The sequence below is a fragment of the Olea europaea genome, chromosome 11 (genome assembly GCF_002742605.1).
Source record: "Olea europaea var. sylvestris chromosome 11, O_europaea_v1, whole genome shotgun sequence".
NCBI classification, from domain to species: Eukaryota; Viridiplantae; Streptophyta; class Magnoliopsida; order Lamiales; family Oleaceae; genus Olea; species Olea europaea.
Window position 1 is genome coordinate 13,922,540 of NC_036247.1, and position 23,623 is coordinate 13,946,162.

Here is a 23,623-nt window from a genome sequence, read left to right on the forward strand (position 1 = left end):
TTTGATGCATTTTAAATTTTAACTATCCCACGGTGAATTATGAAGATGAAAAAGAAAATGGACAATAATTGATTCAGCATCACGCCCAAAAGGTTAAAGAGCATAGGAGATGGAAGGAGAAAAGTTATGGTCACATAGGAAAAAAGGAAAAGGGTATCAAAAAGTTATGGACGGTACATATGCTTCTTTTGAATAGGTTTAAAGATGCGATAAAATTGAAATTAAAATCGACTTATAATAATTTTTTCTTAGAGTTTAACGCACTCGATTTCATCAAATCTATGTCCAAATGTAGGTAAACGTATTAATTTACAAATAGGTATAACTTTCTTGGATAGTACTTTTAAGCACAACTGTCTTTTTTTATTTTCATTTTCAAAAAATAGGGGTCAAACGGGGACACACATTTCAAGGATCCACATGTACAATTTACCATTTATTTTTATGTATTTATAATTTAAATTATTTATAAATACTTCCTAAATATGTTTAACACAGCTAACTTTTTGACCAAACAATAGCTAAGAAAAAAAATTCAAAAAAGATGGGCTAGAATTTATTTTTATATTGTGCTCTAGTTACTTGATATCTAAGATTTCTGAACCAATAAATCTAAAATATCATAGATTCGTAGCATTCTGCACATGTACCTTTATCTTGGAGCACTGTTGTTTAGTCTCGATCCACGCAGTTCTTCTTCTTTCTTTTTCTTTTTTTTAATTGAGTGGTCCCAAATTAGTTCGGTACTCATAATCTAGCTACCAGACGACCTTGCATGGCCTAGGAGTTTTCTTGAGTCGATCCATAACGAGGCTGTTGGTTCATGCAAAAACAAAATGTGAGTTTCTCTAGAAAAATTATTAAACTAAGAGCCTATTTGAGAGTAATTTTTTTCCCTAAAAAATGATTTTTTGATCATTATTTCATTATTTCAGTAATCATATTTGACTTCTTCTCTCACAGATTGACCCCACTTTTCTTGTAACGATCAAAAAATCAATTTTTAAAATCACTTCCAAATAGGCTCTAAAACTTTAATGCCTGTTTGAATTCATTATTTGAAGAGAAATTACTTTTTTGATGATTGATTATGAGCTCCCAAATTAAAAAATGTGTATCACAATATTTACAAGTTATGCTACACGATCAAGTTCTGGAAGCATGCAAAAAGACGAAACAACCCTTAATTATTGGGCAAATGGATACCTTTCATTTGAAGTCAATGGTTTATTCTTCTTTTGGACATCAAGCGCAAGATTGGAAACCAAAATGGGGGTTGCAAATGTGAATAGGACCATTTGTCTTGATTTAATGAAAGTTTGAATTTAACAGTGTCAAATTCTTCTAGAAAGCTGGAATTTAAGTACAGTCAAACATGCGCATAATGTGCGACTTACGAAAATATCTAAAGAATTTTGGCTCAATATTTGGTGGTCCGACAAAGCAAATTTTTAAACAATAATTTTACATTAATCCAATCCGTAGACTAGCTCTACTTGAGAATGGTTGCAGTCTTGCAGGATTAGGAATCCAAATCAGTGATGGCCTAATTTAACTACGAAAACCTCTTTAACAAAAAATATAGAATCTGTTTGGGGTGATTTTGAGAATTGATTTTTTGACCGTTAAGAGAAAAGTGAGGTCCACCTGTGAAAGAAGAAGTCAAATATGACAGCTAAAATAGTGAACTGAGGTCCACCTGTGAAAGAAGAAGTCAAATATGACGGCTAAAATAGTGAACTAACGGTCAAAAAATCAATTTTTTGAAGGAAAAAATTACTTCCAAATAGGCTCATAATATTACTGAAAACAAAGAACAATAAATAATAAAATAAAATGTCATCCATATATAAATTTCTTATTTCAATTGGGGCAAGTGATCTCACTTTTCCCACATCCCTTCGCCGCTGTTTGAGAGTTGAGACCTTTCAAGTTCAGAGTAATTGTCACTGAAGATTTAACATTAGGCGCTCTTATTCTCAAGCAAAAACAAAATTGACAGCAGAAACCTTTTTTAATAAAATTATAATTGATATTTTAGCGAGTAAAATTCCCTAAATTTGTCTACATATGCTGTGTGCACAAAAAGCTTTTGTCACCTACTCACAGTCGAAGGCTCAGGATACTTCATGGAATTTAAAAAAGCAAAAGGCACCAATATTATAAATAAATAAACATTTCAGAAAATTCCAAATGTGTACCCTTTTTTAAAGAAAAACAAATGCTTTTAAAAGAGACTCAAAAAAGTAAAAATAATTGAGCTTAGTTCTACTAAAGTGAATTGTCAGACTGCAAAACAATATTAAAGTATGATTTGTTGGTCAATTACTTTTTAAATAATTATTTTATATTATTTGAATGCTTTTTTACCAAATTAGGGGACAACCACCAGCTTCGAGTAAAATATACGTTTTTTTTGTTTGAGTAATTTAGCCCCTATTTGAGCCCCATTACATTAAATTCTATTACATTTTATTTTTCTATCTCCTATTTTTAACCATATAATCTTTCATAAAATAATATTACACGTAAATCGAAAACCTTTCATTCTTTTTCAACCACTCATTTTTCAAAAAAATACTATTCCTCCCATTAAATTTCCTACGTAATGGGAATCAAACAGGGGCTTAGTGTTTGGCCCCCATTCTTAGCTAATTTTAATGGATGAAATAGTATTTTTTTGAAAAATGTGTGATTGAAAAAGAATGAAATTTTTTTGATTTGTGTGTAGTATTATTTTATGGAAGATTGTGTGGTTAAAAATATGAGAGAGAGAAAGAATTAGAATGAGATAAAAATGGGGGCCAAACACATGCTAATTGTCTTGAGATTCTTGCCGATATCATTTCTTGTTTAATATAATTATATAGGAAAACAGAAATTTATATTGCTAGTTAACTAATGAAATCCACTATGTTAAGCTTCAATAAATTAAGCCCTTGTTTGATCCCCATTATGTAGAAAAATTAATGGGGGAAATAGTGTTTTTTTGAAAAATGAGTGATTAAAAAAGAATGAAAAATTTTCGATTTACGTGTAATATTATTTTATGAAAGATTGTGTGGTTGAAAATAGAAAAGAAAAAAATAAAATTTAATATAATGGGGCTCAAACAGAGGCTAAGCATTAGCATTTATTGCTTTATGACGTGGTTCCCTCGTAGAAGTTACTATTTTTGAGCTTTGCTTTTCTTAAATTACTTTTACATTTTTCTTCTTTAAATTATATTAAGATACTCTTAATGAAAAGAACTCGGTCTACTTAACAAATTCAACATTGTCCTCAACAACTTTATGAAAGTTGCCACTCGAAAATTAGATTAATGGAATATAATTACCATTGTTCATAGGATAGTGATAATTGAGGTGGGGCGGAACAATAAATCAAGAAGTCATTACCACTTACACTGGTGATGATGGACATGTTCTCTTGTGTTCCTGATTTCAAATCTTTGATACATGACTAAGGATGTTTGAAGAAGGCTTTTGAAAAGTTAAAAGTAAATTCTGAGACTAAAAAACAATTTTGAATATGTTCGAATGATTTTCTATAAGGTACTTTTTTTAGCTGAAAAGCTTTTAGATAAAGTTTGCCTAAAGTATCTTTCTAATAAATATTTTTTTTTTGCAAGATGTAGAAACAAATGTATAAGCCCTACAAATAGGCCTTAAGTGCTCGTGTGGAAGTGATTTTGAAAATTACTTTTATTCAACACACATTTTTCAAAAACAAAATAAATCAATTTTCGTACTTTTTAATAGTTTTCCTACTTTTAACCTACGCAATAAAAAAAATGCATTTAAAAAAAAAACGAACAATCACTTGTAAATGGATTTTAAGTTGTTGGAGTATCAATCAATGTACATTTTCACTCATCACGTTGACGAGACCATGATGTTCCTTCTCATTCTTCATTTTATTAATTGATGATTGAAGAGTACAAGAAGATATTTGTCCACTCATCGTAAATGAAGTAATCAATGTTAAACGAGTGATGCTAAAAGTATAGGAGGAGCTTGATATAATTTTTACAGATTGGACAAATATCTTCTTAAACATAAACCATAAACATTTATTCTTAGTTGTGCAAATGATGATTATATAAGGTATATTCTTCAAAGCGTTGTATTTGATATGTCAAGTGTCCATTTTCAGTTTTTTATAGAAAAAATTTCTAAGTTTATATTAACTTCCTAAAAACTTTTATAATAACAAAAAATTTTTAAAAAAAATTGTCCAAACATATTCAAAAGTAACTTATTTAATTTCAAAAATATCTTTTGATTTTTCAAAACCACAATCAAACGAACTTTCAATCTTCTTAATAACTGAAGAATTAATTAATTATAATGTTCAACATATAGATATAAAGAACAGTCTCATTATTTCTTCCGTCAACTTTTGAAGTTAATATTGTTGACCCATCCGCGTATTCTCATATACAAAAGGATTGGATTGGATAGGACTAAGAATTTAAAATATCTTCAAAAATAAGTAAAAAAATAGAAGAAAGTTGAGTTGCTTCGATATATTGCTTTAAGTAGGACCTGTAGACTATTGCAGAGTGTATTCTTGAGAGTGGTCGACCCATGATTTCATAGTATAAAGCCAACTATGCATTAAGAAGATTTTCGAAGAAGACTTATGACCAAGAAAGCACAAGTTGACATATTGGTTCTCATGATTAGTCACGCGTTAAATTGGAACCATTTTACATGGTTTCATTTTTGTCCACTGTCTTTTACTATTTAGGTCATGTCTGATTTAGTTTAAAAAATAATTTTTTATTAAAATTTGATGAATATTTTTAATGGAAAAGTTGATACGAATTGCAAATCTTATTAACCTCCCGTTTGGCCGCCCATTTTGTGAAAATGGAAATGGGAGCAACAGTTTTTTTTTTTTTTTAATAAAAAATGGATGGTTGAAAAATAAAGAAAAAATTTCGATTTACTCATAATTTTTTTTATGGAAGATTATGTGGTTGAAAATAGAAGAGAGAAAAATAAAAATGTAATGGAATGAAAATTAATGGGAGCCAAACGGGGGCTAAGTCCCTATTTGGGTTTCGTTAAAATGAGATTATGGAGAAAAAATATATTTTAAAATAATGATTTTTCAGAGAATATATATGGTTAAAAAATAATAAAAAATTTTGAATTTACTTGAAACATTATTTTATGAAAGAATGTGGGTGTTTGAGTCACATTATTTTGGTGATAATACATTCTTGAATAGTGTATTGATGAGAAATGTGTGGTTAAAAAATAAGGAAAAGTTTTTTATTTGCGTGTAATATTATTTTATTGAAGAATGTGTGATTAAAATGATGTCAAATCACTGTTTAAAAATGTATTTTTGATTGATTTTCGTCAAAAATAAAAAATAAAAAAATGCACCACATAGGTGCTGTGCTGTGCCTTTGAACATACAAGTAATGATAATTGAGTAGTAAATTTTAGCATTTTGTGAAAAAAAAAATTAGTTGTGCAAAATTGTTTAAAAAGTCATAATGATATGTCTAACACGTGCTCAAGTCAAGTTTTTAATTCTAATGAATAGAAAAAATCAACATATAAAATTAAATAATCACAAAACACACTAACAATATAATAATAGTATTTGGTGAGAAATAAAATTAGATTTTTTTAGTAAATTGTGATATAAATTTTTAGAATGTGTGGTTGAAAAGTTATAGAACCCATAAAAAAATGGTTAATATTAATTATTTGACTTGAACTTAAATTAAAGTCAGATTTTAATCCAAATCATTGAACTCGACTACACTATTCATGTTTACTTCATTTTTTCCCATCCAATTGCACATATCATATTTCTATCGTGTTATCCAATAATATTTTGTGATTTTTCTTTTTAAAAAAGTCAAGATTTAATATATTTCACAAAGTTAATTTTTTTTTTTTTTAACTTGGAATATTTTAAAGAGGAAAATGCCTACGGATCAAAGAAAACGGAGAGTCCACACGTTCACATCAGTAATAGGTCCAGTTTTTACCCGCCAGACAAAGGTACAACTCTTTTTTTCTCAACGTACAAACATCTAAGTACATCTCTGTGTGTGTAATGTGTATAACAGACTACAAAGATCGTTGAACTGAAACTTTTGTTATATTCCTCGTCTCACTTCTCTCTCTCTCTAAATTTTCACACAAATTCACATGTTATAAATATTTAATATGCACACATAATCAAGTATATAGCCGTTGTATTGCTTAGAGTAAAAGTACAGGGAGGTTAAGAAATTTAGAGAAATGCCGCCAGCGAGCATTCTGCTGGTTTTTGTGACGGTGGCGGTGGCGGTGGCGGTGGCAATGGAGGTCTTACCGGATGCGGCGGTGTTTGGTGGTGAAGGGAAGAGCTTGACGTTGACTCTAGAAAGGACGAGTCATAACGGAGTGGAGATGAGTCAACTCAGGGACCGTGACCGAGTCAGACATGTTAGATTCTTGCAGCAACAGCTGACGGGGGTGGTTGATTTCCAAGTTGAAGGAACCTACGATCCTTTTATTGTTGGGTATAATTTCTCTCACCATAATATATATCGCTATAGGTGTATGTGTGCGTATATGTATACACGAATTAATTGAATATACAGCAATAAATTGTACTGAAATTATCCCGAAAAACAAGAAAGAGAGAAATTTGATGGCTTCTTGGCTAGCATATATTTGTATGTTTGGAAATATATAAAGTAATTTGTATATTTGGGTCTCAAATTTTACATTATGACCAAATTGGTACTTATTTGAGCTTTTGGATCTTGCTTTCAAGGCTATATTATACAAAAGTTAAACTGGGGACTCCTCCAAAAGAATTCTATGTACAGATTGATACTGGAAGTGATGTTTTGTGGGTCAGTTGCAACTCCTGTAATGGCTGCCCAACATCCAGTGGACTTCAAGTAAATTCATTGTTATTGTGTGAAAATCTTCATTTTCATTTTAATTTCCCCTTCCAATTATGTCGTAGAGTTATTGGATGACATTTCTTTAGTAGGATTTTATTGCATTTTAACAGATTCAACTTGAGTTCTTTGATCCCACGAGCTCATCGACGGCTTCGTTGATCTCCTGTTCAGATCGAAGATGTGATTTGGGAACACAGTCTTCGGATTCATTGTGTTCTAGTCAAAACCAGTGCGGTTATAGGTTCCAGTACGGTGATGGCAGTGGGGCTTCGGGTTTTTATGCATCAGACTTGATGTATTTTGACACAATCATTGGGAATTCGCTGGCCTCGAATTCTTCAGCGCCTATTATTTTTGGGTGAGTTAATGATGAATGATAATTATATATACAGTATATTTCATCTGGCCTACGTCTTTGATCGTTCAGAGTGGTGCTGCAGTATGGTGCATTGGTTTTCAGAAACTTCAGGGTCAAGGGATTACGATTTTAGGAGGTATGGCTTACGGGGAAATTAAAGTATCAGCTAATAGAATCAGTTTCTGAATATAAAATAAAATAGAATCTCATAGTATTACCATTGATGTACTTCTTTCTATCTATTCATATGTCTTGCCCACACTATTTATAAATCTAATAAATGTGTATGTGCATTCTCATTAGTCGTGTTAACAACAAATATTAATTTACATTTAACTTATGTAGCAAAATTACTGGTATCGTTTTTCTCAAGTAGAGATGAATCTAAATTAATTCTTTGTTACTTTATAAGAGTGGCACCCAACTTAGTTTTTGGTTTTAATTACGCGTAGCATAATTCTTCGTCTAATGCTACGGTGTTTTTCGTCATTCAAATGGGATTTTCATATGATTAGTAGTAACTATGTCGGAAATGTGCTTATGCATGTTGTTTTCCATTAATCCATAATTTTTATTTCTTTGTAGACCTTGTCCTAAAAGATAAAATTGTTGTATACGATTTGGCCAGTCAACGGATTGGATGGGCCAATTATAATTGTAAGTTTTTACTACTACTTTTTTTAACAATATATAATTATTGATACACATTTATTCTCGTGTTTCATTTGCATGTTGATTTCTTAGATGCTTTGTAAAATGCTATTATTTGTGTATTTGATTGTCAAATATAGGGGTGGCAAACGGGCGAGCAGCTCGATGGCTCATGGGCTTGGCTCTTCCTAGTCTTGACCCATGGGCCACTCAGGCTCGTACTGAAACTAGCCATGGACGGAGATGAGCTCGATTTTTATTCATGAGCCAGCTCGTCCTTAGAGCTTAGCCGGCTAGACTCAGCTTGACCAATGCCTCCCCTAGCCAAACATATGGAAATTCTAGCAAAAGAACTTGTGACTTTTAATTGTATAGATAGTTCATGTCTCTTTATTAAAGTCTTGATCCATCGTCTAACTTAACACATTTAAATTCCTCCCATATAGGTTCATCTTCCGTGCATGTCTCTACAAGCACCAGCAATGGCAAAACTGAATTTTTCAACGCGGGACAAATTGACAACAGTTCATCGCGTCTTGATTACTATGAGATGATACCAACTATTGTCCTAGCTTTCTCATTGCATGTATTAAGTCTTTGGTGGCATATTTACATTTTGTAACATTTAGAGGAGGAATTTTATATTTCTTACTATATAGTTTCTGGTCCGAGGAGATGTTCGCTGCAATCGGTAAGTCTTATGTTGTATGTTAGATTGCAGTTTCAAGCTGCTCTAATTTGTTGATTATTGTAGAATTACCGTCCGGGAACTGGATTAACCTTAAATTTCATACAGGAATACAGTATTTTATTTATACATAAGTAATTTATTTTACCCTCGATTAATGTGACTTTTGCTCTCTATGGTATAGTATAAATTTGGTTAGAACCCAGTTTCTATCTGTTTCTGTTATTGATTTTGTTTGAACAATTGAACTGCAACTCAAGCATGTTTCGCACGTTATGATTGAATGGTATTCAATATTAAGAGAAGAAAATGAGACTAAAATTTCGTTGAGTTCTATCCACTGTTGAGTTCAAAAAATGCACTTTTTTTTTTCATATATTCGACATGCATCTTCAAGCGACCATATAATATTTTCATAAATTGAATTTCCTTTTGTAATTGGATTGTGACAAGGTCTGAACTGAAATTTTAAATTTTCTTTGTAGCCACATTTTGTATGTCTGTAATTACTTATTTGAGGTCGATGAACAAATAAATAACTTTATAGTAAAAAAAAAAAAAAAGACCATAAACTTTCAAGTTAATCAATTGACTAAAAGAGAAGTATAAAAATTTGAAAGGGTAAGGTAAAAACTAGCACAGCTAACTGCGCAAGAATAAGTACGCTTTTCTTGAAAGCAACTCCCAGCCCTCTATTTGAAATAATTTATACACTTTACTCCACTGGACATTCCCGAATACATAAAATCCTTCTATTTTCGCCAAATGACTCTGCTTCCTTCTTCCAAGATCCGCTGTCCCTTCCCTCCCTAAGTTATGCTCCTGTGGCGCACGCTGTGGTTGCAGCGTTTTTGGCTAGGCATTATTTGTAAGCATTTATACTCGTGCATGACAGAGTGGACAAGTTGTCCTTCGCTGTTGCGTTATATTGGAATGTGGAATTAGGGCTGGGCAAATCTCCCGAACCGAACCCGACGGTTCTTGTCAAATTAAATACCCGAACGGGTATCTGAATTGAGAACCGACGGGTACGGTTCGGTTCTCGATTCTAGACCAATAACCGAAAAACCGAATAAGAACCGAATCTTTCTAATTTTTTTTTATATTGAGTAAATTAAATTATTTTAATTTTAATTTTTCTAAACAAATTAACAATTTCTAAATCCAAATTTTTGACCCAATAATTTGTTCATTTCTAATTTTTTAATTTTTGGCCCAATTACCTTTTTTATTGTTTCATTTCTTAGCCCAACAAGATTCAATCCACTAAATAACCTTAAACACCTACACTAAAGTGCATAACATTGTCTCGACTCTTGTACTCACTCTCGCAGCCTCGCTAATATTCCAAAACCTATACAATCGTCGACCGACACTGTGACCTCCAATCGAAGCTGTGACTTCCGCGGATCGAAACTTTGACTGTAGTAATCATTTGAACAAAGTAGTTTACTAGTTTCTAACATTTCAAAACCATTGAATGTATCATTAGTTGTTTTTATATAATGTTGTTGTAAATATTAAAAAATTTAATTATAGTACAGAACCGAACCGAACCGAACCCGAACCCGAACGGTTCTATAATTATATTTGGATCCCACGGTTCCATTTACTAGATACCCGAAAATTTTGGTTCGATTCGGTTCTCTTAAGAACTGAACCGACCCGTGCCCACCCCTATGTGGAATGCAGAATAGTTGTAATTGAATAGAACAGTGAGTGAGTTATATGGTACACTATGCTGAACTATGATGTGTTGATGCAATGAAGACATTTGCGTGAAGAAAGGAGTCATAGATCACAAGCTCAAATATGCTTATGAGCTTATCTTAAGGGATGAAAGTTTGATACCTGAGAGTAAATAAGATAGCATACTATTACCCAAACTTAAAAGTAGTACAATACTTTTGAAATGATAAATTAAACATTATAACTCACAAATATTTTGGACACTTATTTTTTTAAAGAATAATGCGCTAGAACATCCGTCCAATTGACATTACTAGATAAGTTTAATTAAAGTCAAATAAATGAAAGAATATTCCTATTTAATTGATTTATATTATAATCCCAACTGGTGGTGCTAAGTATATTCTTGTTTTAACCATGTTAAATCAAACTTGTTGCAACTACTGAACGTTCTCTCATCTTGGAGGCTTAGATTGTTCTACCATAATCTAACTTATATGCCAAACATTTAATTAGCGTTGATTTTCACCCTTAATAGGCTATCATCCTTTTTAGTATACTACATTTCATATATTGAATTAGAATGCATATCTCACAAATATTTCGAACGTACTTCTTATATGACGTTTAATCTATCAAATATCATGCCTAGGAATGTCAATTCGATTCGTTGGCTCGAGTGGCTTGCAGTTCAGCTCGAGTCGGCTTGACTTGCGACTTGTTGGAATTGAGCCGAGGCTAGGACCAAGCCTCATTTGAAAGTCCAAGAATAACTAACTAAGAGGGGGGTGAATTGGTTATTTGAAACTTTTTCTAAAATAAACGCAAATTTAAGCAAATAGCTATGAATAATCAAGACAACACAAAAATAATAAGAGGAAGGGAAAGGGGAGTGCAAACGATGTAATAAGGAGGTTCGATCCAATCACGGTCTACGTCTCCCGTTACCAAGCTCTCCATCACGAGCATGGCCCTTTTCACTATTTTTGATTGACTTATGGTGCAATTCAACCCTTACAATGCTTCCGGTGACTTGTAACTAAGGAGCACCGATCCTTTTACTCGTTGAGCTTTCCGGGACCTCAACTCGACCCACAAGAAAATCAAAGTTACAATTGAAAGGTTTCTCTCTTAACAAATGGTATGAACACAACTAAATATTAAGAGAGAATTAGGCACAAAACACTTCAATAAATCACAAAAAATATAGTTTAAGTGTTGTGTGAAAAACTTTTATTGAGATATATGAATTTTCAAAAAGTTACCCACTCAAAAAGTTTTTCAACAAATAAATATTTTGATCTCTTAAAAACTGAAAAACAAGGTAGACAAGATCAACAAATAACTCTCTTTAATGTTGTAAAAAGCTTACCTTGAAAGAGGTATAAAAAGAGGTATTTATAGCCATCAATCAGGAGATCCGGACAAGTAATTTAGACGTTCGCTTGTTATCCGGACGATTAACTAGCCGTTTGCCAAACAGTTAAAAAATGTGATCGTTGGACATTTCATCCGGACGTCCGGATGGGCCTTTTATTTTCCCATCAAAATTTTTTTTTTCGTGAAAAATTCCTTTAAGGTATTTGAACGGTTTTCTTATATACTTCATATAGATAAGTAATTTCATAAAGGTTTAATTGTGAAAATCAAATTACTTATCTTTTGAAAATGATTTTTATGCAAGTAAAGTTTGTCATGATAATTCCCGTGCATAAAAATTGTTTGAGCTATAATCGATATGAAATATTAAAGTGTTTTACCTTTATACTTGAATATAGAAATGCATCTATAGCTAATGTCTTCAATTTCTTCATCCAATGCAATTTGGTGCGTGAAAGCTCATTTTCCATTTCCTTGTTCGTAAATCTTGTGTATATATCGTTTTGCGTCAAGGTTGCATGATTCCCGATCTTTCGTGTCATAAATTTGCAATAATAACTTTAAATCACTTAAATTCAATTTGTTAGAATCAAATGCAATTTGTTTGTAATAATCAAAACAAGAAGTCAACCATTAGGTCAACAATTTCCCCCTTTTTGATTATGACAAACGAGATGATTTTTGCAAAATAAATATTGAACAAATTGAATTGATATCAAATAATCAGGAGCATAATTTTGTATATTGCAAGTAATATTCCCCCTATCGACATGCATATAACATTTAATAACATTTTCCCTTACCATATTGTTCCTATATAGCATAATAATTTGCTCATCTTCCCCCTTTTGACATAAGCAAAAAGACATAATAGGTCAAATAGCATTTAAGAAGTCAACCATCCAAAATATAAAAAAGCAATAAATAACATCTAACATGAGAATAATAGTAGGCAAGAAAATAAACTAAGGGGTCGAAGGTGGGGGCGAAGGAGGAAATCTAGCATAAAACTCGGTGGATTTGCAGAGAGATTTTGGGCAAGGAGGATGAAGAAATGGATGAAAAAGGGATGAATCTGTGTTTTTAAAAAAAACTGTACAGACGGTCCGGACGTCCAGATGACAGCGACCTTCAGTTTCTGCCAATCCGGACAGTATAATCCATACAGCTTTTGCTTGTCCGGATGATTTTTTTTAAATAAATAATAAAATAAAATAAAATAATAAAAAAATAATGAAAGAAACTAAAACTAAGTTTACTTCATTTTCATCAATAATCCTCAATCCTCTTCGAATAATTGAAAAACGTTCATATGCTAGAGGTTTGGTAAAAATATCGGTCAACTGATTATCGATTTTTATAAATTCTAATATAATATCTCCTTTTTGGACATGATCACGAAGAAAATGATGTCGAATCTCAATATGCTTAGTTCGTGAATGCAAGACGGAATTTTTAGACAAATTTATGGCACTGGTATTATAACATAGAATAGGCACATGAACATAAGACAAATGATAGTCACATAGAGTTTGTTTCATCCAAAGTGTTTGTGCACAACAACTAGCGGCCGAGTTATATTCCGCCTCGACGGTGGATAGTACAACGGAATTTTGTTTCATACTAGACCAAGATATAAGTGCAAAGCCTAGAAATTAACAATTTTCACTTGTGCTTTTACGATCAACATTACATCTGGCCCAATCGGCATCTGAATAATTAATTAAGTCAATATGACTGCCTTTTGGATACCAAAGTCCTAAAGTACTCATACCTCTTAGATAACGAAATATTTTTTTTTACGGCCTTTAAGTGTGATTCCTTAGGATTAGATTGAAAGCAGCACATAGGCAAACACTAAACATAATATCGGGTCTACTAGTAGTTAAATATAGAAGGGATCCGATCATACCTCGATATTTTGTGACATCCACGAAAATACCTTGCTCATCCTTATCAAGCTTTAGAAATGTGCTAATTGGTGTGTTCATAGGCTTGATGTCATGCATGTCAAATTTCTTAAGCATGTCTAATATGTATTTATTTTGATTTATGGAAATTCCTTCTTTCATTTGTTTAATTTGAAGGCCAAGAAAAATTTTAAACTCACCCATCATACTTATTTCAAATTCATTACTCATACATTTTGAAAATTCTTCACAAAGATGTATATTTGTAGCACCAAAAATAATATCGTCAACATAAATTTGAACAATGAGCATATCATCTTTATGAGTTTTTATAAAAATTTAGTATCCGCTTTTCCAATTGAAAAACCATTTGAGAGAAGAAATTTACTCAATCGTTCGTACTAAACTCTAGGAGCTTGTTTCAACCCGTAAAGAGCTTTTGAAATTTAAATACATGATCCAAATACTTGTGATCTTTAAAATCGGGAGGTTGATCAACAAAAACTTTTTCTTGAATGAAGCCATTTAAAAAAGTACTTTTAACATCCATTTGATAAAGTGTAAAATCTTTGTAACATGCAAATGCGAGAAGTATACGGATGGATTCTAATCTTGCTACTAGTGCAAATGTTTCTTCAAAATCAATACATTTTTCTTGATTGTAACATTGGGCCACTAATCTAGCCTTGTTACGCACAATTATTTCATTTTCATCTCTTTTATTTTTAAAAATCTATTTTGTTCCAATAACGGTTTGATTGTTTGGTCTAGTGACTAAGTCCCAAACATGGTTTCTTTCAAATTGATTTAATTCTTGTTGCATTGCTAGAATCCAAAACTCATCAAACTCAGCTTCTTTGAAATTCTTAGATTCAATTTGAGAAATAAATGCACAACTACCAAAATAATTTTTGTAAGAGGTTCTAGTAGTGATACCTTTTGATGGATCGCTAATTATTAGCTCTTTGGGATGAGCTGGAACAAACCTCCATCCTTTTTGTAATGAGGGATCACTTTGTTCTCCGGTTTGTCATGCTTCATTTTTTTGAGCATTGGATTTTTCTATGTCTTCATTTGGAGTCTCCTTATTTTGGTCTTAAATGTTCATTTGTTCGAAAAGAGCTTCCAAACCTACATCGTCATTACTACCTTTTTCCCGATCAAATGAGTTAGTTTCATCAAAGGTAACATGCATGGATTCTTCTACAACTAGAGTTCGTTTGTTAAAAATTCTGTATGCTTTGCTAGTCGATGAATATCCTAAGAAAATTTCAACATCGGATTTGGAGCCGAATTTCTCCAAATTGTCTTTTGTATTTAAAATTAAACATTTACATCCAAAAACTTTGAAATAACTAATATTTGGAATTCTATTTTTCCAAAGTTCATAAGGAGTTTTAGTTTTAGTTTTCCTTTTGCTTATTAATACTCTATTGATAATGTAGCAAGCGGTATTAACGGCTTCGGCCCAAAAAGATTTAGGCAAGTTCTTTTCATTTAACATAGTTTGAGCCATTTCTTGTAATGTACGATTCTTACTTTCTACTACGCCATTTTGTTGAAGTGTTCTAGGAGCCGAAAAATTATGTTCATATCCATGTTCTTTACAAAAATCATCAAACCCAACATTATCAAATTTTCCACCATGGTCACTTCTAATAGTTGTAATAGAATAGCCCTTTTCATTTTCAACTTTCTTACAAAAATCTTTAAAAGTTTTCAAGGCTTCTTCTTTTAAGTTTAAAAATATAACCCAAGTAAATCTTGAAAAATCGTCCACAATAACAAAAGCATAATGTTTACCTCGTAAGCTAGCCGTCCTAGAGGGGCCAAAAAGATCCATATGGAGAAGTTATAATGGTTTTGTGGTTGAAGTACAAAGTTTTGGTTTGAAAGAGTTTTTTACTTGTTTTCCAAATTGACAAGTATCACAAATTTTGTCTTTTTCAAATTTCAAATTTGGTAAAACTTTTACAAAACAAATTTTTGAAATTTTTGAAAGAAGATCCATGTTTACATGTCCAAGTCTTCTATACCATAACCATGATTCTTCTTTCAAACTAAGTAAACATTTTTCGTTATTTTCCAATTCAATATTTAAAATATAAATATCTTTACTTCGACTTCCTATAAAAATTACCTCTTTCGATGTAGCATCCTTAATAAGGCATTTGAAAGAATCGAATTTTATGTTATAATCTTTGTCACATAATTGACTAATGTTTAGCAAATTATGTTTAAGATTATCAACGAGTAAAACATTTTCGATAGAGGGGGATGAGTGGTTACCAATGTTTTCAATGCCGATTATTTTACCTTTAACATTATCTCCAAAAGTCACATGACCTCCATCATTCTCTTGAAAATTTGATAATAATGATCGTTCGCCGGTCATATGCTTCGAGCATCCACTATCCAATAACCATTTACTTTTTATTTCTTTGGTACCTACAAAGACAAATTAAGTTTCGACTTTTGGTACCCACACAAATTTGGGTCCTTGATAGTTAGTTTTTGTGGATTCCTGTATCCATTTGTATTTGTTCTCAAAGAATAATTTCTTTTTAGTTATACAATTAAAAGCAATATGTCCATTTTTATTACAAAAGTTACATGAAATATTTGAAGCCTTAACAAACATATTTTTGAGTGATTTTTGTTTTAGAGAGGGTTTATATCCAATTCCTCCTTTATCAAAAACACACTTTTGACTATCGAGCATTAAATCAAAATTTTTCTTCCTTCGGTAAACTTATGGATAATTTGTGTTAAATCATTAACCTTTTCTTTTAAATAGATGTTTTCTTTTATCAAAAGGTCATGATCAAAACTCACTTTTTGCTTTTTGGAGATTTTCTTAATTTCTTCATTCAAAATAAAATTTTTCTTTTTAAAAATAGAGTGACTTAAAGCAAGTTTTTCAAAATTTTCAAGTATTTCATCATAAGAAATTGAAAGTTCATTATAAGAACATATCTTGTCTTCGATTGTCATGAAACACATATTTGTCACTTCATCTTGATTATCATTCCCATTTTGTATTTTGTCGTCGCTATCATCCCATGTGGTTTGGAGTGCATTTTTCTTAAAATTTTTCTTTTTGTTTGGACACTCGGTTCTCTTGTGACCCGACTTGTCACAATCGTAGCAAATAATCTTTTTGTTCCTATCTTCTACTTTTTCTTCTTTCTTTTGGAATCTTCGATTATTACGAAAACCTCTCAATTTTTTGACAAGAAGAACTAAATCATCAAGTTTTTCATCGCTCATATTTTCATTTGATATTCCTTCTTCAATTGCCGGTTTAACGCAATTTGTCTTTTAGGAGGCTCCTTTGATTCCTCCTTGCTTTTTCTCGTTTTCTCCTTAACCTCGACATTGTTTAGCTCATGGGTCATTAATGTGCCGTAGAGCTCCTCCAAATGATATGTATTTACATCCTTAGTATTCTCAATCAACATCCTCAATGGACTCCATTCCTTTTATAAGGACTTAAGCATTTTACTCACAAGTTCACCGTTAGTAAATTTACGATCAAAACATTTAAGGCCATTTTCAATATCGGTAAAACGAGTAATCATGTCAATAATAGGTTCATTTTGTTTCATAAAGAAATTTTCAAATTCTTTAACTAGCATATTTATCTTTGTTTCCTTAACTTTACTTGTGTCAACATGAGTAACTTCAAGAGCATGCCAAATATCATATGCCAAATCACATGTACTAATTCGATTAAATTCATTTTTATCAAGTGCACAATAAAGTAGATTTTTAGCTTTGACATGTAATGATAGTTTTCTCTTATCTTCATCATCGTATTCTTCTCTAGATTTGGGGAGAGTTTGGTCCGATCTACCGTCTACGTTAATAGTTTTAGTAGGAGCATATGGACCATATTCTATAACTTCCCAAATATTATAATCAATATATTGAACATAAATCATCATCCTAGCCTTCCAATAGTTATAATGTGTACCATTAAAGAAAGGAGGCTGGTTTGTAGAGTGCCCCTCACTATTTTGAAAAACTTGGTTAGCCATAATTCAAGATTGTAGAATAAAAAAAAAAAGAGTACCAAGCTTTGATACCAATTGAAAGCCCAAGAATAACTAACCAAGAGGGGGGGGGGTGAATTGGTTATTTGAAACTTTTTCTAAAATAAACGCAAATTTAAGCAAATAGCTATGAATAATCAAGACAATACAAAAATAATAAGAGGAAGGGAAAGGGGAGTGCAAACGATGTAATAAGGAGGTTCGATCCAATCACGATCTACGTCCCCCGTTACCCAACTTTCCGTCACGAGAAAGGCCTTTTTCACTATCTTTGATGGACTTATGGTGCAATTCAATCCTTACAATACTTCCGGTGACTTGTAACTAAAGAGCACCGATCCTTTTACACGTTGAGCTTTCCAGGACCTCAACTCGACCCATAAGAAAATCAAAATTACAATTGAAAGGTTTCTCTTTTAACAAATGGTATGAACACAACTAAATATTAAGAGAGAATTAGGCACAAAACACTTCAATAAATCACAAAAAATATAGTTTAAGTGCTGTGTGAAAAACTTTTATTGAGATATATGAATATTCAAAAAGTTACCCACTCAAAAAGTTTTTCTACAAATAAATATTTTGATCTCTTAAAGATTGAAAAACAAGGTAGACATGATTAATAAATAACTCTCTTTAATGTTGTAAAAAGCTTACCTTGAAAGAGGTATAAAAAGAGGTATTTATAGCCATCATTCAGGAGATCCGGACAAGTGATTCAGACGTTCGCTTGTTATCCGGACGATTAACTAGCCGTTTGCCAAACGGTTAAAAAATATGACCGTTGAACATCTCATTCGGACGTCCGGAAGGCCCCATCCGGACATCCTGATGGGCCTTTTATTTTTCCATCAAATTTTCCTTTTTCGTGAAGAAATCTTTTAAGGTATTTGAACGGTTTTCTTATATATTTCATATAGATAAGTAATTTCATAAAGGTTTAATTGTGAAAATCAAATTACTTATCTTTTGAAAATGATTTTTGTGCAAGTAAAGTTTGTCATGATAATTCCCGTGCATAAAAATTGTTTGAGCTATAATCGATGCGAAATATTAAAGTGTTTTACCTTTACACTTGAATATACAAATGCATCTATAGCTAATTTCTTCAATTTCTTCATCCAATGCAATTTGGTGCTTGAAAGCTCGTTTTCCATTTCCTTGTTCGTAAATCTTGTGTGTATATCGTTTTGCATCAAGGTTGCATAATTCCCGATCTTTCGTGTCATAAATTTGTAATAATCACTGTCAATCACTTAAATTCAATTTGTTAGAATCAAATGCAATTTGTTTTTAATAATCAAAACAAGAAGTCAACCATTATGTCAAGATCATTGTCAAGTGTTAGCCCTAGCCCAAGCCGACTTGTATCTTGGAATTAAGGATTGAAAAAGCAGTTGTACAATTGCCTTTGAAACGGTGGCTTTAAAATAGGCAGTTGTACTGCTACTTTAAAATAATCATAATAATAAATTAAAATTTCAGGAAAAAAGGCTCAATTATGCTCAAAAAGGCTTGAGTCGAGCTTCATTTTCTCAATCGAGGTTTGGCTCGACTTTGCTCAAGCCCAAAAGAAACTCAACCCCTTTCTATTCAAGCTATGAACTTCAGTTCACGAGCTGACTCAACTCGATTCATTTACATCCTTAATTATGCCAAAACATTTTATCAGCATTCAGAAAAAGTCAGCCCTTGTGTAGTTAACTACACATTTCTTGGGGAAAAAATTGTTTCTCGTAACATTTCTTATTTTTTTAACTACATATTTTTCAAAATCACATTTCAAAGAATCTCTCCACCCAATCGATGAATAATTTTCTTCTATCCTACTTGTAAGAACATTAAGCTCTTGTTTGGTATTGATAAAAATCAATTTTCTGGTAAATTTTGATAAAAGATAGATAAAATATGTGATCGAAAAATCCATAAATATAAATAAGTAAGTAACTAAAATTAATATTAATTTTGATTTAAAATTTAATTTAACTTCTTAATTTACGTAACCTAAATTTGAATAGTCACCATCTCGTGACCTGGTAAATTTTAAAGAGAGGATAAAATAACCCTTCTCTCTCACACACACCCAAACAGAAACACGCTCAACACACACTTAGGGCTAGCGTTCCAATTGGATTTTCGAAATTTTCAAATTTGTTTAAGTATTACAATAACAAGATCTATGGCGGAAGAGGTGGTGGAGGAGAGGAACGGTGGCGGAGACGATTGGAGCGAAACTAGCAATTACACGTCGGAGGACGAGGGGACAAAGGACTACAGGCGCGGAGGCTACCACGCTGTACGAATAGGTGATACATTCAAACACGGCCGATATGTTGTTCAGAGCAAGCTCGGCTGGGGCCATTTCTCCACCGTCTGGCTCGCTTGGGACACCCTAAAATCTGTACATTTCTCGATTCATCTACCTAATTTGGAAATCTTTACTGTTCTTGTTGTGCATTTTCTGTTGTCTTGTGGAGTTATGTTTTCTCTTTTGAACTAATATTATTCTAGGACATGTGGGTAGACGCAATGAAGAGAGAGAGAGAGAGAGTTTATAAAATGCATTGTTTAATTAAGTTTTGGACCTAATTATAGTTTGACTGATTGTGATTTTCTTTTGTGTTAAATATTTGGGTGATAAGAGGTATGTAGCACTAAAAATTCAAAAGAGTGCACAGCACTACACAGAAGCAGCAATGGACGAGATCGCTATATTAAAACAGATTGCCGAGGGAGATACAGAAGACAAGAAATGTGTTGTGAAGCTATTGGATAACTTTAAGCATACAGGACCAAATGGACAGCATGTTTGTATGGTTTTTGAGTACTTGGGCGACAATCTTTTGACCCTAATTAAGTATTCAGAATATAGAGGATTGCCTATTCCCATGGTCAAAGAAATTTACTTCCATATTTTAGTAGGGTTGGATTATTTGCATCATCAGCTATCAATCATACACACAGATTTGAAGCCAGAGAACATATTACTTCTGTCTATGATTGATCCAGCTAAAGATCCTAGGAAGTCAGGTGCACCTCTTATTCTCCCCTCGAGCAAAGGCAAGGCTGTGCCGGAGTCTGGATCTTCCAAAAATGCTGTGTGTTCAAATGCTGACCTGACCAAGAATCAGAAAAAGAAAATCCGGAGAAAGTCCAAGCGAGCAGCTGAGAGGTGTGGGGAGTTGGGAGAGGAAGCTGAGCTTGATAGTGAGGCAAATAGTCCTCAAGATTCTCATCACAATGGCAAATTAAACAGTGAGTCCACTGAAGATCTAACAAATATTTCAGCTGCAGAAGATAAATTGGACAGCTCTGTTGGTGTGAAGGATGCAGGCAAAGGGACTAAAGTGCATAAGGGAGGCAGCTGTTTAACAAGGCAGAAGCTATTGGCTGAAGTTGACCTAAAGTGCAAATTGGTCGATTTTGGAAATGCTTGCTGGACATATAAACAATTCACAACTGACATTCAGACAAGGCAGTACAGGTGTCCTGAGGTTATCCTCGGTTCTAAGTACTCCACATCAGCTGATATATGGTCATTTGCATGCATTTGCTTTGAGCTGGCTACAGGAGATGTTCTTTTCGATCCTCACAGCAGCGACAACTATGACCGTGATGAGGTACGGGCACCTCTCTTTACTAGAATGTTTTTGGAATTTGAGACTTACAGGATTAATAAACTAAGTTTTTAATTATTGACCACAGGATCCAATAAATGCAATTATAAACGTATATGAATAGAGCAAGTAGGTGTTATACATGAATGAGCGAAAACACTGTTCTGCTAAGCTGCTTAGTCGGTCATCTCTGATTTTATATTTTCGTTTTCTCTGGCAGTCTGGTTCTGGTCATTTCGTTACTAAGTGCTTGTAGCGCTGTTTTCTTGTGTTATAAAACTTTTTTATGTATCACGCTGACTGGACTGTTGCCGTACTTTTGCAAAAAATTTAGTGGCATTTCATGTTTGCCTTTACTTGGAGTAGGACTTAACACTCGTTATAAATTTAGTACTGCCTTGAAGCAAACAGCTCTGGTGCTGGCACTGATAGTCGTTTGATTGAGCATCTTTTACAAGTCATGCAATCCTTTGTTTGTTGTGCATGTTTGAAATGCCATCAAGTGATTTCACCCAGAGGAAATTGCAGTTTTTAGGTGGGTATCAGAAGTCATTAAGTAACTTAAGTGATTGTTTGAATTTGAATAGGTGTAAAATTTTCAAATTTAGATTCTTTTTGTTCTACCTTCCTCATCTTGTGTATCTGAGCGTGAACATCACAAGTCAAAATTTGGAAGATTCAGAAAATAAAGTGACAATATAAGGTGTTTAGGTGTTACATTCCAGTTTCTGAGTCATGACGTCATTGTTTCTTTCTAAATAAAGACTTGCTGTAATAGGAAGATCTTGATTGATAAATTGCTTTTCTATATGGCATTTCAATATGACTGGTTCTTGATATGTTGCTGTGTGAAATTTTTGTATGTGTTGACATCTATGTGGTGAAGTATATGGATATTTTACTCGTGCATTTCTATTCACCTATTGGGTTATCTCTGTTGTCCTTTTTTGTAAATTCCTTGATTCTGTTTTCATAGTGTACTTAGACATAATTACTTCATTTTTAAGTGACGGATGATATCAATTTGCAAAAATATATCTATATAACGTCATCTGAACGGCTGCCTTCTTATGTTAGATACTTAGTCCATGTTTGGCTAATGTTTATAAACTGTTTATAATTGGTCTTTTATCCACAAGTTTCATGGGACCCACAAATACTACTACCTTTTCAACCATAATTCATTTCTATCTGTTTATAATTTAAACTAATTACAAACAACTCCCAAACATGCTTATTAATGTTGAGTTAGTGCGATTTATTTTTTGTTGGCTTGGCTCATCAGTGACTTGTGAGTTTCTTCCTGGTTGCTAAGTTTCTGGTTTTCTTTGGCATGTATTTTTATTTATAACCATTTATATTAGCCATCTGAACATAAGATGCATTTTCGTAGCATGTAGTTCAAATTCTTAAGTCACATATATTGTTTTCTTATTAAATTGATTGGTTTTGCTATTAATTAGTTCCTTTTTCATTTGAAGGATCATTTGGCCCTGATGATGGAGCTTCTCGGGATGATGCCACGCAAGGTGAGAATTTTTGTTTGTTGTTTGTGAAGAAAATTGGGACAATTTGTTTCCTTTCTGTTATTGTAGCCAACTAAAAGCCTAAAACCATCAATTTTGATTTTTGTGTTGAATTAATTTATGAAGCTTGCTATTTTATATACTCAAGAAGTAATTTTTCCAATGCTTACACAAACTTTCTGCAGATTGCCTTAGGTGGGCGCTACTCACGGGAATTCTTTAATAGATACGGAGATTTGAGACATATCCGTCGATTACGATTTTGGCCTCTCAATAAGGTGCTTGTGGAAAAATATGAGCTCAGCGAGCAAGATGCAAATGATCTGTCTGACTTCCTCGTTCAGATGCTTGATTTTGTTCCTGAGAAAAGACCGACTGCAGCACAATGTCTTAACCATCCATGGATCAGTATAGGCCCTCGACGACTCACCCCTTGTACGTCACTAGAAAATGGTTACTCAGACAAGCAGAGAGAGGAGGACGAGAGGGAGGCGATGGAGGTCAGAGTGGGAAACATGTCAATTGGCTGACCAACAAAACCTGTCAAAGATTCTCAATCTGTACTATACCCTACAAAACAGTCATAATTAATATAATCTGGTGTTGTCTATAATTGTGTTTTATACTTCCCCTTTTCCACAAATCTTTGTTGAATTGCTATTAACTTTTTCCCAGTCACAATGGGGGACGCTTCTTTTTAATTCTTTGAGATATCCAACTTTGGTATGAGAATGGAGGGGGAAGAATATATGTGACGTGTAGGCATCTTTGTCCAACAACACTTTATTGTACAATCCAGTGGCATGCCCGAGTGTTGCTTC

The 23,623-nt window shown here is 32.8% G+C and overlaps 3 protein-coding genes across 4 annotated transcripts; all 3 read left to right on the forward strand.

Moving 5' to 3' along the window:
- The first annotated feature begins 6,094 nt into the window (after nucleotides 1–6,094).
- Nucleotides 6,095–7,315, forward strand: LOC111403494 (aspartic proteinase-like protein 2). Of its 2 annotated transcripts, none has more exons than XM_023032021.1 (3): nucleotides 6,095–6,535; nucleotides 6,793–6,922; nucleotides 7,100–7,281. In XM_023032021.1, the coding sequence occupies exons 1-3, from the start codon at nucleotides 6,273–6,275 to the stop codon at nucleotides 7,220–7,222; spliced, it is 516 nt and encodes a 171-aa protein (XP_022887789.1). In that variant the 5' UTR covers nucleotides 6,095–6,272; the 3' UTR covers nucleotides 7,223–7,281. The 2 variants fall into 2 exon arrangements, with proteins under 2 accessions (XP_022887789.1, XP_022887788.1); XM_023032020.1 differs by having other exon boundaries at nucleotides 6,103–6,535; nucleotides 7,039–7,315.
- On the forward strand, nucleotides 7,302–8,784 carry LOC111404495 (aspartic proteinase-like protein 2). Its single transcript, XM_023033291.1, has 3 exons — nucleotides 7,302–7,422; nucleotides 7,872–7,943; nucleotides 8,384–8,784. The coding sequence occupies exons 1-3, from the start codon at nucleotides 7,302–7,304 to the stop codon at nucleotides 8,557–8,559; spliced, it is 369 nt and encodes a 122-aa protein (XP_022889059.1). The 3' UTR covers nucleotides 8,560–8,784.
- Nucleotides 8,785–19,721: 10,937 nt separating this feature from the next.
- On the forward strand, nucleotides 19,722–23,623 carry LOC111403495 (SRSF protein kinase 2-like). The gene is made up of 4 exons (XM_023032022.1): nucleotides 19,722–20,060; nucleotides 20,302–21,279; nucleotides 22,758–22,805; nucleotides 22,988–23,623. The coding sequence occupies exons 1-4, from the start codon at nucleotides 19,839–19,841 to the stop codon at nucleotides 23,330–23,332; spliced, it is 1,593 nt and encodes a 530-aa protein (XP_022887790.1). The 5' UTR covers nucleotides 19,722–19,838; the 3' UTR covers nucleotides 23,333–23,623.